Source organism: Littorina saxatilis, linkage group LG17, assembly GCF_037325665.1.
Source record: "Littorina saxatilis isolate snail1 linkage group LG17, US_GU_Lsax_2.0, whole genome shotgun sequence".
In the NCBI taxonomy this organism is placed as follows: Eukaryota; Metazoa; Mollusca; class Gastropoda; order Littorinimorpha; family Littorinidae; genus Littorina; species Littorina saxatilis.
In genome coordinates this window covers 34,421,271-34,439,273 of record NC_090261.1, presented here as the reverse complement: position 1 = coordinate 34,439,273, position 18,003 = coordinate 34,421,271, and the positions used below count along the sequence as shown (strand labels likewise).

At 39.6% G+C, this 18,003-nt stretch overlaps 1 protein-coding gene across 1 annotated transcript in view; it reads right to left on the bottom strand.

Annotated features, from left to right (window-relative positions):
- Positions 1 to 17,566, bottom strand: part of LOC138953622 (pre-mRNA-processing factor 39-like) — a 28,163-nt gene extending 10,597 nt beyond the window's left edge. Inside the window, exons 1-6 of the mRNA XM_070325499.1 lie at positions 17,499 to 17,566; positions 16,407 to 16,588; positions 6,715 to 6,840; positions 2,786 to 2,901; positions 1,855 to 2,022; positions 1,284 to 1,473 (exon numbers count right to left, since the gene is read on the bottom strand). Of these exons, the coding sequence (XP_070181600.1) occupies positions 1,284 to 1,473; positions 1,855 to 2,022; positions 2,786 to 2,901; positions 6,715 to 6,840; positions 16,407 to 16,588; positions 17,499 to 17,544 (828 nt within the window). The 5' untranslated portion in view covers positions 17,545 to 17,566. The remainder of the gene's footprint in view (positions 1 to 1,283; positions 1,474 to 1,854; positions 2,023 to 2,785; positions 2,902 to 6,714; positions 6,841 to 16,406; positions 16,589 to 17,498) is intronic.
- Positions 17,567 to 18,003: the final 437 nt, after the last annotated feature.

Here is an 18,003-nt window from a genome sequence, read left to right as displayed (position 1 = left end):
ACGGATTTTGTTCGGATTTTTTGTGTTAGCTTTTAAAATACAACATGGAGATGAGTGATAGTGATAGTGACACGTATTTTCACGGGTTTGAGGTAAGAAATGTGGAGAATGACTTCGATGGTGGTGATGATGATAGTGGACAGAGTGATCTATGGTCAAAAAAATAATCAAGTAAATCCATCCATAAACAATAAAAATATGATTTTTTTTATTGAACACACCCAAATTTTGTCTCTTTTTCCCAAATCCTTATAGGATTTGCACTGGGACATGCAAAAAACCTTACAGGACGTTAAGAGTTAATTAATTTGTATGCCTCCAAGCTGAAATGCAATACCAAAGTCCGGCCTTCGTCGAAGATTGCTTGGCCAAAATTTCAAACAATTTTATTAAAAAATGAGGGTGTGACAGTGCCGCCTCAACTTTTACAAACAACCGGATATGACGTCATCAAAGACATTTATCCAAAAAATGAAAAATACGTCTGGAGGAACTCTGTCAAATTTCATAAAGATCGGTCCAGTAGTTTATATGTTATATGAAGTCTTATATCGCGCGCGAATCTCCAGACTCGGACTCAAGGCGCAGGGATCTATTTATGCCGTGTGAGATGAAATTTTTTACACAATACATCACGCATTCACATCGACCAGCAGATCGCAGCCATTTCGGCGCATATCCTACTTTTCACTGCCTATTATTCCAAGTCACACGGGTATTTTGGTGGAAATTTATTTTGTATCTATGCCTATACAATTTTGCCAGGAAAGACCCTTTTGTCAATCGTGGGATCTTTAACGTGCACCCCCCAATGTAGTGTACACGAAGGGACCTCGGTTTTTCGTCTCATCCGAAAGACTAGCACTTGAACCCACCACCTAGGTTAGGAAAGGGGGGAGAAAATTGCTAACGCCCTGACCCAGGGTCGAACTCGCAACCTCTCGCTTCCGAGCGCAAGTGCGTTACCACTCGGCCACCCAGTTTACTCTGAATTGCTCTACATACACACACACACACACAGACAGACAGACAGACACACACACACCACGAACCTCGTCTCGATTCCCCCTCTATGTTAAAACATTTAGTCAAAACTTGACTAAATGTAAAAAGAGAGAAAAAAGGCCATAATCAAAGCCGGATTTCCGGCATATGGAAGAATCCCACCCATGTAGGTATGTACTTTTACACCCGAACAGATCTTCCAACATCACTCACGCTTTCTCTTCTTTGTCAATCTTTCAACAACAACAAAAACCAGTAAACAATTCAGAAGTTCTTACCGTGGGATCCAACCCAGGAGGAGCATCTGCACCAGGTGGTTCATCAATACCAAGGGCAGCCGACTCCAGGCCCGCTTCATCGTCCTCCTCATAGTTGTGGGACTTGGCCACCACTTCTTGCCTCACCCGCAGAAACTCATCCAAGTCCAGAATCTCTCTGGGGTGATTCTTGTTGATGTGGGCCTTCAAACTGATACAAATACAAATGGGTACTATTCCTTTGCCATCACAATTTCAAACGGCTCGGAAAAAAAGACTGCCCCAAACTGATCAGGAAGCAAATCTAAAACAGATGGAGAAGTATACACAATCGCAGAAGGGAACTCATGTAAATGAACACAAGGACATAACACAAACACCACAGGAAAATTAGCTAATCCTAAGTGATCAGTCCAACGACATAAAGCCCAATTGTGAGACCAACTGCTCAGAAGTATAAATCATTGTTGTTTCTTTGCTTTGGTTCTGGTAGTCACAGTTTCCATCTTTTGAGAAAACCACAACAAAAAATACAACACAAAATAATGCTCTTTTAACCAAACTAAAATAATGCTCTTTTAACCAAACTTACTTGTCAAAGTGATGACTGTAGAGCTGTGTGGGAATTTTGATGAGTCTGTCGTAGAGTGCTGTCACAGCTTTCTGGCGCTCCTTGCTCTTTTCCCATGCTATGAACGAGTCCCACAGCTTGTCTGAACGGAAGTCTGTGCCTGATGCTGCCACTGCACGCTCATACAGCCTAACCAAGGAAAGAGTCAGTAAACCTTAAAGTAATGGTTAAATGTGTGGAATCCTGAAATTAGATCCAACATTTGTTTATTATCTCTGAGCTCTTACAGTTGTAGGTATACTTTTGGAGGTAGCAACTGAAATATTGGTAATCTGAGAAAAAACAAACAACACTTATTACAACAAGAGGCGAAGCCTTCAAGGCTCACGTAAGAAATCGACAAACAGTAACACAAACTCAATCACTCCGTCACACATACACACACACACACAGTAAGCATAGGTGACACTGTGCAAGAAAGCGAGACACTAGATCTAGATCTGTCTGTCTGCATGTAGCCTACTTACAGGGACACGACTGCCAACTAGTCTCGGCCCGCTCAAAATAACAATGACCGAGACTTTCAGTAATTCCTTCGCGTGACGTCTAATCCTCTTACGCCATAATGTGACGTCTTCAAATGTTAAAGTTTCTACCACAGACATACATACATACATACATACATACATACATACATACGCACGCACGCACGCACGCACAGACAGACAAAAGTTAGCAACGCATAGGCTACACTTACGTGAGCCAAAAATGAACCATTCTTAGACATTGTGTGCAAGTTTCAAATTTTGATTTGTTCCCAAGAAAGGGTTAAAACTAAAACTGAAAGCAGAATAAATCATCTTCAAAATTATACACCTGTTCTCCCTGGATTTGGGATCAAAACGGGACAAAATGACTTCTCCAGAATGATTAATACAAAAAGCAACCGTACTTTCTTAACTTGGCCTCAGCATCCTCCTCATTGCTGAATTCAGTAGTTTGGAAATTAATGTAGTGAAGCCACAGGTCCACACTCAGCGGGATCGCCTTCAACCCTCGCTCAAACACCTGCAACATGAGGTCATAAAACATCCTGCTTACTGCCAGCGAAAGAACACACTCGGGTCGTATCCGTCTGCCTTCAGAATCGGTGGCAAATAAAAAAGGCACAAGAAATCGAAACATGTACACCAAGACACGAGGATCGATTGCACCGAGTGCCAGAGTTCAGGGCCGTAATATTCCGGGTGTGGCACCTGACCCAGCCGCAAAGCTTTACCCGTATGTCATTCGACGCTGGCTGGACTCAGGACGAGGGCGCTGGCAGTAACGATTCTCCTCCAACAGAAGAGGTCCTGTGTGTGTGGTGTGGTAAAGGCCAGAAGAAGAGTCGACACACCCTTGAGCACTCATTACCAATGGGCCAACCAACGCCCATGCTGCCTGCCGTCAAGCTATGGGGAGAAAAGTGACAAAGTCATCTTTCGAGTTTTTCTTCTAGGGCAGGTTTCTTGCCTCAGATTTAAGCGCAGGTTACATGCTTCTCAGCTTAAACAACTACAATTAACAACATGAGCCAAGTCACACTATAACAAGAGAATCCTAACTGATTATATAAGGGAATTTACTGTGAAGAGTATGAAGTTTTGGATCAGATTTGCACAAGCACGATTTTTGTTTTGTTTTGCATCTTGCAGTACATACATTATATTTGAAATTGACTGTTTCAGAAGAAGGATTAAAACATTTATGCTTGGCAAATGTTGCTTCAGAATCAACAAATATAATTTCATGAGGTACAGTGAAACTTGTTTTAAGATCCTCCACTTTAAGACTACCTCTCCATTAAAACCTGGTTTCCCCAGACTTACTCTTTATAGTGTCAGTAACTTTACCCCTGTTTTAACATTCTCTCACTGTGAAGACCTACATTTTTCAAACTTTGTGAAGGTCTTTAAACAGAGGTTCCACTGTACTGTACAATATAAATGATGCATGATTAAGATGCTTTGAACATATTTAAGGTTCTAAACAATAGCATGCAACAGGTTCTTGACTGGAGTCAACAGCATTACCTGAAAGAAGAATTTATTTCATTAATATGTTTTTGGATGCTCGGTTGCATTCATACAAGTATAGAAACATGGAAACGAACAAACAAAAAATGAAAAAGAACAAGAGCAACATATGATTAAGATAGAAAGAAGAAGAGAGAGAGAGACACACACACACATACATGACACACAGGAAGCAATAAAAAAAACACCTCAGAGTTAGAGGAGTGTGCGTGTCTCGTGAGCCTGAAAATATGACAGAGCTAGATTTGTGCGCATGTGCAGATGTGTGTGTGTGTGTGAGCACTTGTGTCTGTGTATGAGATGTTCAGCTCAGCTCATTTATGAACATATTTCTGAATATGCAGGAGGAAATGAGAGAAACCAAATAAGACCGAAACCCACACAAGGTCACTGATGGTGACAAGTCAAAAATAAAAGCAGGGGTGTTGCCAGACATTTTCATGTTGGGACATTTGGCCGAAACTGTCAGAAAGCTTAAGGACATCTTGGAAAATGTTCGGCTATTATTTTGGCTCATACAAAGTCACCGCAACATTGTCATTGAAGCACAAGACTCAAGAGGGGAACACCAATACATACAATCATTGTCTTAGGAACACAGATTACAGGGGCGGAGCAGTTAAGCCAGAGGGGGTACAACCTGGGGGGTCCAGGGTCCCGTTGGGGGGTCTGGGGGGCAAAGCCCCCCTGAAGCTGAAGAACGTTAGCTATTTTATAAACAATTTGTGGCTTATCCTTGATTTTAAACATGATCAACTGGTGTCAGCAGCCACTCATTATTTCTTTTAACGTTAGTATTAAATAATGGCAATTTATCTTCACTGATATCCGCTCTCCACATCATATAATATGGTTAGAAGGAAGACGTGTTGCATACTGTGACAACTAAACAATTAACTCTTCCCCCGGCTTTACAGACAGAAAAAGAAAAAAAAATTCACACAGAATTTTTTTTTATTGGGGGGGGGGGGGGGGGGGGGAACCCCTGTAATACCCCCTGGATTATATGTTGCTGATTTAATTAGCCTACATCAGACACCTGAAACTTTTTCAAACCTTTAACTTTAATTTCTTGAAAGTAAACCTCTTCCAATCTTGTGCTAATCTTGACAAACCTTGGGAAACATGACAATAAAAGACCGTGTAGGGTGAGCCATTTTGCTTGAAAACCACGATTTGGAGGACGCTTTTCATTCTCTGGCTCAGCAGATTTTGATTCGCGGTGACTATCGTCTGCTATGTCGTCTGCTACACGTAACACTACTACCACTCACACTGACACTGTCCACATTCGCGGTGTTCCTGTCATTTTGTCCGGAATCACTTACCTTGGCAAAGGGTAGCAAACCTTGGCCAATTTAGTTTTTTTCTTTTTTGGTTGCGACATGATGTTCAAATCCAAATCGAAAGCACTGACTGACTGATAAACTATCGCGAACCGGCGAACGCAAACGCCGAGAGTGTAGTTTCCCTTGTCCAAGGGAAACCACCCTGGCATCTATATTTTTTTGCAATGGTTTCCGTTCAAAACATTGATGTTTCGTTTTTGGTATTTGCGAAGGAAATAAACGCCAGTCAGTTGACTAAGTACATCGGCAGCAGTTTTAGCAATCAAAGCCTGACCAATACAAAAAACTGGACAAACTTTGGCTGATTTAGGCGAATACTCTTCGGACATTTGGCCGATAGGGACATTAAAGTTTCGGCCAAAGTAAAAAAAAATCGGCGATTGGCCGAAGGGCCGACCCAAACGACACCCCTGAAAAGATTACTGATCTCATGATGAGATACAGGTCCAGGTGGGGGGTTTTCTTCGTAAAGTTCCCCCACCTATGCACCCCACATAAAAAAAACAAGTCGCGTTAAGCAAAATGAATACATTTAGTCAATCTGTCAAACTCATTGCAAGCTGCCAGCTGTTCATAACATTACAATGATCAATATTTTACTGAGCATATAAGTTATAACAGTTAACACACACAAAAATTAAATTCCAAAACTGCTTACTCACCATACATTGAACAGACACTCAAGTGAGTTCACTATCTTATGTTTTTACATTTCTGTCTATAATCCTACAAATATTTTTTGAAGTCTTTTCGCAAAGAAAGATATTGCAACTACACGTGCACACACAGTGCAATTAAATTACATGTATTTGTGTTAATGCAAGTGCCTCATTAAAGTTGTCACTGAAACTGAAAGCTTTCTGCAAGAGTGTTTTTAATTTATTTTAAATTGCTGTAAAACTTTGCCATTATTTCAGCAGGACTGAAAAAAAAAAAAATTCACAGCGCGAGCAAGGTGACACCAAGAACCACTGACATTTTTTTTTTTTTTTAATCACCAAAAATACTATGGCCATATCATTTTACAATTACAGCAAGCTTGCCATAACAAAAAGAAATCCCAGCGACTTCCAATTATTCTCTGACATTAACTTGATTTATCTCCATCTCAACAAAGGAAAAAAAATTACATAAAAACTATCAAATTATTAAAAAAAATCCTGTTCAGGCATAAAACAAAGAAAAGCTGATTTGAATAACTTATGCATTAGTTTTGTTTTCTGTTTTTGTTTTGTTATTGCTTTGTTTTTGTTCTACTTTTCAAAATTGTAAGTTCTAATATGACTTAAAAAAACAAAAACAATAACACTGTAAAACATAAAAGTAGGCAAGAAACCAGAAAGAAGACCCCCCCCAAAAAAAAACTCAACTTCTTTTCTTCCACAAAACGTCTTGACAACATAACATTGGAAGCCGAAACATATCAGACTACACTAAAGAGAAATTCTACTTACTTCTGCAGCTTTGATTAGATCCCCATGTTTTTTGAACATGTCACTGTACTTTTTCCAGTAACCGTAGCAATAAGGGTAACGCTGAAAAAAGGCGTCGTAGGCTTCACCGCACATCTTCTCATCTCCCTGTTAAACACACAACAAAGTATCTATAGTTTAAGATTAAGAACTAGATTTGAAAAAGAAGGATATGTTTAAAACTATGTCAGCATGTGTTTCCTGCAGACTGGTAGAGGTTATGGTATACAAGTTAAATGTGTCAAGCGCAAAGAGCATAATTGTAAAGTTATGATGTTGCGCTATATAAATGCTCATTTATTATTATTATTATTATACAGATGAACCCCCCAATTTAAGAATCCCTCTCTTTTGAAGACCTTGCTCTCTTACTAGATTTTCTGTTCATCATCTCTGCAGATTTACCTCCATTTTAAGACTTCTTCCCTTTAAAAACCTGATTTTCTGTTCATCATCTCTGCAGATTTACCTCCATTTTAAGACTTCTTCCCTTTAAAAACCCGATTTTCTCAGATTTTTGTAGGTCTGAAAAGGGGGGTTGATACAACGAATAATGTAACAAAAACGAATAATGTAACCATAGTTACATTATTCGGGGGTAGCCCTTTTTTCAACTTAGAAAAAGTTAGATTAGAAAAAGTGTAAAATAGCTCATAATACAGTCTCGGGTTAGGGTTAGCATCCACTCTCAAAAATCACATGTCACTCACATGGCATGCACGCTATTTGCAGAATCAGTGACGCCACTCGCACAGACAGATAGACACACGCCATTATACTCTGATTCTACCCCCCTCCACCCCTACCCCCCACTCCCTCTTTCTCTCTCTCCGGGCTTTTTTTAATTTTAATTTTTTAAATATTATTATTCAGCCACAAATATAAACATATTCTACACACATAAACAGCAAATAAGCCTACAAAACCGCTCCAGTCCAACCATATTCCGCGTACACAATCATTACTTCCATCCCCATTTTGAAATATTGCAACAACAGACTTCCAGATATATAACACGATCATATGTGTTCTCTGTTAGCATGTTTGTCCAGCACTGCAGTGTCTTGTCCCCACATAATGCATATTAACTCTACCTGTCCCAAGATAGGCCAAATGGTTCTAAGAGGACGTTAAAACTAATTATCATCATCATCTCTCCGGGCTAACCGTCAAAACAGCCCATCAGAACGCCCGCTTCGTGCACCCAGGTCCGCAGCCAATCAGATACCCACTTTGGGCACACATGTTAACCCGTGATTTGTAAAAATGTAAAATGTTTTACAAATCACATAAATGCGCCTGATATTTAACTCATAATCTCCAAAGTTTGTTGTTTGTTTGTTTGCTTAACGCCCAGTCCACCACAAAGGGTGATATCAGGGCGGTGCTGCTTTGACATTTAACGTGCGCCACACACAAGACAGAAGTCGCAGCACAGGCTTCATGTCTCACCCAGTCACATTTTTTTTTTAAACAGTATTTTATTCGTAAACAGACACATGATAATATAACAACATCATTAAGAAGGAGCACAACAAGTTTAAAACATGATAAGTGCTCACATAAACATGCCTGAAATTTCATGGCGGAATATGATCAATGCGACACATTTTTGAAAAAAGAGAAGGGACAAAAAAAAGGGGAAAAAAAGGAGAAAAACAACAAGGAAAACTTAGTTTGAATTATCGAACACAATCTGTGTCAATACCGAAAACGAAAACAAATCGAGAACGAAAGACACAACAAAATATCAAAAAGTAGATGGGCACCAAGTAATATATATGTAAAAAACAACAAAACAAAACAACATCGAACTAAGGTGTCCCAAAGCGGTTTGATTTCTCAATATAGCTTTGGACAACAACAAAAATAGCACTATTTTCAAATATGGAAATGTTTGAATCACCTGTCAGGAGTGTGTCAATATTTAACAAATTCTGGAGCTAATGTACCGATTGTTGCGGTTCTTGCATCATTAAACAGGGGACATGATAGCAAATAGTGAAGAACAGTTTCAGCAAAATAACCACAAGAACATTCCGGGTTGTTTACTAGGTGGCGATTAAACATATCATATTGTAAATCACTCATTCCAAGTCTTAACCTGCAATGCAAAACTTCAGTTTTGCGATTTGGGGAATAGTAATACATGTGTATGGTGGAATTGAAATATCAAAAGCTGTGAAATGTCGCTTGAACAGACCAACAGAATCACATTGTTGTATATTTTCAGGCAACTTATTCCAGAGACTAGTTGCAGAAGGAACAAGAAATTCCTCCGAGGTAGGAAAAACATCCACGTTGGTCAAAGGGAAATAACCATTCTCACTGCCACCAACTGAGAAGGTTATTTCCCTTTGACCATTAATATGTCCCTCTATAAGTCCTTGTAGAATCTTAATCCACCAATAACTCCCTAACCGTGTGTTTGACTGGTCCCAATTTTTGTAAGGACCGTCTCAGGAATGTATAGAAGCTGTTCACCAAGTTTGGTGACGATCGGTCCGTTCATTCTTGAGATCTATATGCGAACACAAACAAACAAACAAACAAACACATCGACCGAATCCTATACACACCCCTATACCGGGGGTGTAATAAAAGATGACTTGTACAAATCTGATTTACACTGGGGAGTCTTATGCTCTAGTGGGCGTCTGTGGTGGTAGGGATTTAGGTCAGAAACAAGAGGTGGCAATAAAACGTTGAGGTAATTTGGTACATTGCGGTGGACCATTTTATAATATAGCATTAATTTGTGACGACGTCTTCGCTCTGTAAGTGGTATAAAGCCAGATTCTGTATACAATTTTTCGTGTGAAGTGCCTTTAACAGCACCAACAATAATTCTAATGGATTCGAGTTGCAGCTTCTCCAGCTCATCTGAAAGCTTCTTTGAACAATTATCCCACACAACATCGCAATAATCAAAATGAGGTAAAATAAAGGATTTATACATTGCTTCTAGGGATCTTCGACTGAGCCTATATTTATAAGATTTTAAACAAGCCACAAGTACTCGACAAGTTGCCACAATAGACTGTATGTTTAAGGCCCATTTACAATTATCTTGAAAAAGAACACCTAAATGTTTTTGACTTTCTTTTTCTATGAGGGCTACATCGCCAAAAACAAGGGGAAATTTATGTATACATCGTTGACCGGAAAAGGATATTAACTCTGTTTTCGACTGATTAAATTTCACTTTCCATTTAATGGCCCAATTTGCAATCTTACCTAAATCAGAATTAAGTATTTCAGTTCTACGGAAAGGGTCATCGAGGCTTAAATACATGCTGGTATCATCTGTAAATAGTTTAATCACTGATTCAATATTGTCAACAATGTCGTTTATATAAACCAACAAGTCGCGTAAGGCGAAATTACTACATTTAGTCAAGCTGTGGAACTGAACGTAGTCCGCCGCTAGTGCAAAAGGCAGTGAAAGTGACGAGCCTGTTTGGCGCGGTAGCGGTTGCGCTGTGCTTCATAGCACGCTTTACTGTACCTTTCTTCGTTTTAACTTTCTGAGCGTGTTTTTAATCCAAATATATCATATCTATATGTTTTTGGAATCAGGAACCGACAAGGAATAAGATGAAAGTGTTTTTAAATTGATTTCGAAAATTTAACGTTGATCATAATTTTTATATTTTTAATTTTCAGAGCTTGTTTTTAATCCAAATATAACATATTTATATGTTTTTGGAATCAGGAAATGATAAAGAATAAGATGAACGTAAATTTGGATCGTTTTATAAATTTTTTTTTACAATTTTCAGATTTTTAATGACCAAAGTCATTAATTAATTTTTAAGCCACCAAGCTGAAATGCAATACCGAAGTCCGGCCTTCGTCGAAGATTAATTTGCCAAAATTTCAACCAATTTGATTGAAAAATGAGGGTGTGACAGTGCCGCCTCAACTTTTACAAAAAGCCGGATATGACGTCATCAATGACATTTATCCAAAAAAAGAAAAAAAACGTCCGGGGATATCATACCCAGGAACTCTTATGTAAAACTTTATAAAGATCGGTCCAGTAGTTTAGTCTGAATCGCTCTACAAACACACACAGACAGACAGACAGACACACACACACACACACACATACACCACGACCCTCGTCTCGATTCCCCCTCTACGTTAAAACATTTAGTCAAAACTTGACTAAATGTAAAAAGAGGAGAGGTCCTAATACTGACCCTTGGGGAACACCCGCAGAAACCGGCAAAAACTGTGACTTACAACCTTTTACCACAACACATTGTTTTCTTTCCCTCAAATAATTCTCAAACCAAAAATACAACTGTCCCCTTATGCCAATAGCGTATAACTTTTTCATCAAACCCGTGTGCCAAACTCTGTCGAAAGCTTTTGACACGTCAAAGAAAATCGCCTGTGATGTTATCTTATCATCAAAAGCTTTGCATATATCATTATACAAACAAATGAGTTGATATACAGTTGAATCACATGGAATAAAACCGGACTGAACTGGTGTCAACAGATTATACTCCATCAAATAAGCAAACATGTACACACCTTTCCATAACTTTACCTACACAGCTAAGAAGTGATATTGGTCGGTAATTTGAACATAATTCCTTTTCACCTTTTTTATATATCGGAATTACATTAGCTATCTTCCATATTGCAGGAACTGTGGCTTCTTCGAGAGATCTGTTGAATAATGCAGTGAGTGGCATCGCAATAATATCTGCACATGCAGCCAGAACTCTATTTGAAACAGAATCAGGACCAGAGGCTTTGCGTACATCAAGATTCTTCAACATAGTAAGCACGTGTGCAGCATCAATAATCAAAAAATCAATGGTGGTATTCTGTTCTCTAACTTCAGCAACTTCATCATCATCATCATCATCCAATACCGATTGTTTTACAAAACATTAATTGAATACTGTTGCTTTTTCTACATTGGATTTGGAATAATAAACACGGCCATTGTTTTCGATGGGAGGAAATTCATTTGAAGACATACCTTTGCGTGACATAAACGACTTTACTAATTTCCACCAATCTTTATTACCAAAACGTCTTGTGAACTAACACGATTATCCAATTCTTTTAAATATTCTGCTTTCCTCAATCGAATAACATCAGTTAATTTATTGCGAATTCTTCGGAAAAAATCCCAGATCCAAACAGAATTCAATAATTTTGCTAATGTGTGTATCTTTTTCTTTTTATCAATCAGTCATTTAATACCGTCAGTCATCCAGGGTGTATCCGCTTCTCACACAGTTATTTCTTTAACTGGCATACACTGTGTGACCATATCCATTAGGCATAGCTGCCAACTTTTCCCAGATAAAAACAGGGAGGAATGAGCGTCTCGGCGCAAAGCCGACGGCGCGAAGCGCCTAGAATGCTAGGGGGGTCCGGGGGCATGCCCCCCCGAAAATTTTTTGAAAAAAAGGATGCAAAATGGTGCAATCTGGTGCATTCTGAGGATTATAATTGCCAGTTTCTGGCAGCAAATTTTGTCACAAAAAAGGAAGAATGAGCTGGAGAGAGAGTAGATGTAGTGACTTACCAATGCACGTCAAGCTTCCTTCTAGTAGTTCTACAGTATTTCATACTTCTTGACACTCACATCTTCCAATGGTGTGGGGGAAGATATCTTTTGCTATCACAGTTCACAACAGCACCAAAATCATAGTTCATGTTAGTTACTTCCTTGAGTTTATTTCACAATCCAAAAGTCACAACACACTACACCTTCCAGGGGTATGAAGGAGATTGCTGTTGCCATCACAGTTCACAACAGCATAACTGGCACGGATCAGCGTTCATAGTTCGAACATCGACGTCTGAAGCGAACAGTCACGGTTGGGTAATCTTTCTCGTCTTCTCGACGGCTGTCCCCCGGTTCCGTTCATGTTTTGCTGTTCTTGAATGAGCTTCAATATCCCCCCGGCCTCCATGTCCGATGCTGATATCTTCGCGGCACTTGGTGCAAAACGCGGAATGTATGCCGCGTCTTGTCGATTCGGAGATGAAGTCATACTATTGTTTGCCGTAACTCTTTTGAAATTTTACAAGAACTTTCGGGCCGACTTTCGGCCGCTGGACCGTTGTTTTCTTCATTTTGTGGTCGTCTGCTGCTGCTTCTTCTTCTGCTTCTCATCCACATTCGACTGAAGCGCATGCGCTAGCCACAAATCTCGCCTATTCTCGTTTAGTTTCGATTTTGATCACAGCGTTTGTGTGACGAAGCCTCGCGCTGAACGAGAGTTCAGAAGTGAAACTACGCCGAGTACAGGCGCTTGAAAATACACTCCAGTCATTATATAAATTAAACTATACTTGAAACAATTTTAATCGGGAAACTTTTGCACTATTCGGGAAAATCCGGGACTGGACATAAAATCGGGAATTTCCCAGTTTTCTAGGGAGGGTTGGCAGCTATGATTAGGGTATCCGAAAATGCCTCTGCTGCTTCGTCAATCGAACTGAGTGAGACCATACTCGTCCAATCCACATTACATAATTTTTCCTTTAAACTGACAAGTCACATTATTCTGACACCGGACCAACCAGTCCTAGCACTCACCCCATAATGCCAGACGCCAGGCGGAGCAGCCACTAGATTGCCTATTTTAAAGTCTTAGGTATGACCCGGCCGGGGTTCGAACCCACGACCACACGCTCACTGGGCGGACGCCTTACCACTAGGCCACCGTGTTGCGGTATCTCCAAAGTGAAGGGATCTATTAAGGCCCCCCCCAAAAAAAAGTCTGTTTACGGTAACATAGGCAAAAAAATAGGGTCGGTAGGTCGGGATTTTTTTTCCTCCCAAAAAAATATTTTAAAGTTATTTTGCCAAAAAACAAAGACTTTTTTTCACATTTTTTTTCTCCCAAATGCCAAAAAAAAGTCTAGGGTCGGGCGAAAAAATAGGGTCGGTCAGGATACCGTAAACAGACTATTTTTTTTTTTTTGCCTAAGAAAAATAAATGTAATTACTTTTTTTCTTTATTTGGTGTTTAACGTCGTTTTCAACCACGAAGGTTAAATGTAATTACTTTTTTGTCCCATCGCTTGGAAATTCGGGTCGCTTCCTCCCAGTGGAAAGCTAGCAGTAACAGAGTCGCGCTACCCCAAAGTCAAGGGATCTATTAGTTCCGTTTCGCCGTTATCCCATTTCACCCCCATCCCATTTCGCAACATTTCACAGGCCAAGTGTCATTTTACCACCATATCATGTACCATAAGCTCCACATCCCATTTTGGCGCAATCCCGTTTTGCCGTTAGCCCATTTCTGCAACATTTTACAGGCCAAGTGTCATTTTACCACCATGTCATGTACCATTAACTCCACATCCCATTTGGACGCAGTCCCGTTTCGCCGTTATCCTATTTCGCCCCCATCCCATTTTCGCGACATTTTACAGGCCAAGTCTCATTTTACCACCGTGTCATACCACATTTCATTTTGTCGCCATGCCGTTTTGCCATCATCCCATTTCGCCGCCATCCCTATTTCGCGACATTTTGGATTGTGGCAAAAATGGGATTTCGCGTAAACGGAATGTCTTCCTAGTTGAATAACGCAGTATAGTAGTATAGTGAGGCTTGGCAAGAAGAATAAATCAAAAATGGAATGGCGGCCAAATGGGATGTCGCGCTATTGTTATGACACGGTAGTAAAATGACACTTGGCTTGTAAAGTGTCGCGACAATGGGATGGGGGCGAAATGGAATGGCGGTCAAACGGCATGGCGGCCAAATCGGATGTCGTGCTATTGTTTATGACATGTTAGTAAAATGACGCTTGGTTTGTGAAATGTCATGAAAATGGGATGGGGCAAAAAGGGATTGCACCAAAATGGGATGTGGATCTAAAACCACCCCCACCACTCAGCGTAGAGGCTCTAAACAAGAAAAATTAATAATAATAAAAGGCATGCATTACTTTGTGGAATGCGATATTTTTACATTTTTACAAATCGCGGTTTTAGGTTCGACGTGATTTGTAAAATGTTTTTACAAATCACGGGTTAACAACACACATTTGCTGTCTAACGTTTTTCATGAATTCCCTGCAGATCCGAATAATCCTTAACAAAACACAGTAGGCAAACCTATTACAGCACTATTTTGGAAATATAAATTCGGTTTCGAGCTTGTACAAAAACAATGTTACCAGTTTAATGAAAGAAACAAGATTAAGACTGTTGCGTTGTGGTAGCCTTCGTACTACATTCCATAAATATTCTGTTGTTAGAATGGATAAATCCCATAGTGCAGATTTAACATAGCTCGTATTGTGTTAGAGAAATAGATTTCATTGACCTTTTGTTCTATTCCTGTAACAAACAAAAATATTGGTAAAACAATAAACAGAAATTATATCTTATAAAAGCAAACAACAATCTAATTTGTATAATTATTCATTGGTATTGTACAGCACACTGAGTGACTGAATATTTACACTCAGATAGCAATTACTCTTCTTGTGCTTGCAAAATATGTGTCGGTGTGTATCGATATGGAACTCCATTAGAAACTAGACACATTTTTAGTTACAAATAAAGGTTTAGGAACATAGAATCAAAGAAAAGAACAAGTTACAGAACGAAAAAGATTAGACCTGATGTCGGAAAAAAAACCATCCCAAAACAAGCAAACAAAACCGCGACGACACTTATCTTAATTCCTGTCCAAAAGTGTTTTTTCCACGTGTATTTCAACAGGAGGTTTGAAGCCCCACACACATATATGGGAAAGCCGAGGCTAATAATGGCGGCCACCATGTGCTATGTCCCAAACCCTATTACAAGTCGGGAATAACACATTAAAATACACATATTAATTCGCACGCACATTTAAAAACATAAATATTCATTATCACATACACATTCATGCACCTGCCTACGGGCATATAATGCAATGCAATTTCCAAAAATATGATGACATTTGTTTTTCCTCCCATAAGAAAAAAATATTTCTTATATCAGGAGTCTCCCGATAAGAAAAACCTCGAATGTAAGAAAGCAAAAATAATTTCTCCTGGACACTCTTATAAACCCTTTGTTCTTGACCTCACTGGGTGAAGGGTCATTCGCATCATTACGCACGAATTTGTATGCATCACAATAATTATCAGTCTAGTGTTTCCTGGTGAATTATATTTATAGAGAAAATCTCGATAGCAATTTCAAGGAAAAGCTACATCCGCCACGAATAATGTAACAATTGTTACATTTATTATTCGTTTTTGTTACATTATTCGTTGTATCAGGGGTTCCACTGTAACAAACGACACTTGTACTTGTAGTTGTAGTTGTACATGAAAATACACAAACACATAGTTAAGCTGTGTCAGGTTACTTTAACTTTACAGGCTCCCTGTTCACTCTCAGACATGACAGATCTATGTGAGTCACCAAGTACGTGACTGATATCACACAAGTGCAGTGAACTACATGATGGCATTAAATTAATCCAGTTTATTCAAGGTGTAAGTGTAACATTCGTTCCAGAAGCCTTAACTAGGAGTAGGAGAATGCTGGAGTCTGTCAGTTTTACAGTAGTTGAACAAATACAACGTAAGACCAAGAGAGGCAAAATGACATCAAGAAGTCTTTTGGGGATACAATGAATTACAAATGCACTGTGTGTGTGTTGTTTGTCGGTTTTGACTTACTTCTTGCTCAACAAACTGCAGTAGGTAAGTCCATCCAGTGAAGTCCATTGGGTTCTCTTTAACAGCTCTCCAGTACTTCTCCAATTCGGTTTCTTTCCGTTTCTCCTCTTCTGTCTTTCCATCATGCTTATCAGATTCAGTACTTGGGTTTTCTTTCTCTTCTTCGACTTCTGTCTTGGCATCTGAATTCATCAAAGCAAGATGTTTTTGGAAAAACGACGGTGAGCAGCAACATTAAATAAAAACACAGGTTAATGCTCAATATGATGCACTCATACAAATGTGCATTAACAAGAAAATCGAAAGAACGCAGGAGAAAACCTGAAACTGAAAGAAACCTTGCGCAGGGGTGATATGATTGACACTTTTAAATACCTTCAAAGGTATATACATTACCCAGAAACCCAATCTACCCAGACCCCCACCCACTGAAAGGGACATGAGAGGAAACGGTTTTAAACTGTTTAAAAACTTTGCAAAGTCGAAAGTAAGGAGTGCCTTCTTCGCAGACAGAGTTGTCTTAGACTGGAACACCCTGCCCGACAATGTTGTGACAGCTGATAGCGTCAACTGCTTTAAAGCACGACTGGACAGCCACTGGAAAGACACATCAAGTGTCTACACACCAAGCTGCTACTAGCCCCCCCGCGTATGCAGCTTACTTTTGTGGATCGGCGTACAGGTTTTTAACCTAAATCGTCGCACAAGTACAAGTAAGTAGTAGATCTAAGTAGTAATTCCGAGTCACAAAAATAAAATCAGGGAGACAGCGGAAGAACTCTGACGAAAGGTTCAAGAAGCACAACTCAACTTTATCACATGTAGCAAGGAAGAGAGTTTTCTCGATAGTTTCACGTTGCAAAGAGAAAGGTGTAAAGAAAGAAGGAAATTACAAGTTACCAGCATCTGTTACCGTTCTCATACTTTCAGTTTCACTGTCCCACCCGTGCAGGGCACCGAACAGACAGGCGCAGATGTATTTAATGAATACATTTTTTAATCTAAATAATGTCAGAATCTATTACTTGTGAACCTAACGGAACAAGAGCAACATAAATGTAAAAATACAGAGCAAAGATGCATCCAGATTACCTCGATTGTCATTTGTTGTCGGCTTGCCATTGCTGTCGTCTGCCATTTTGACATTCAAAGACGGGAACGATAACTCTGCGCACAACAACAAATCTGGAACCTCTACTTTCGATTACAGAGGGGAGAAAGCGAAATAAAGAGAGAGAGGGACAGACAGACAGACAGACAGACAGAGAGAGAGAGACAGACAGAGAGAGAGCGAGAGAGAGAGAGTGACTGACAGACAGACAGCCGGACAGACAGGGACATATAAGACACTGAGTGAGAAAGACTGTAAGAGAGACGGCTGAGGCCGGCCGGATGGAAAACATAGCCGACACTGTGACAACAATGCTTATCATTCCAACTGAATAGATTCCTCAGACAGGTTGATCTTATCCTAACCTTTCTCTCACCGACAACATGCAAGTAACTGACACTCAGTCAACGCAAGTTGAAATACGTAGCTAGAATCTCTCTGAATCTCTCTCTCTCTCTCTCTCTCTCTCTCTCTCTCTCTCTCTCT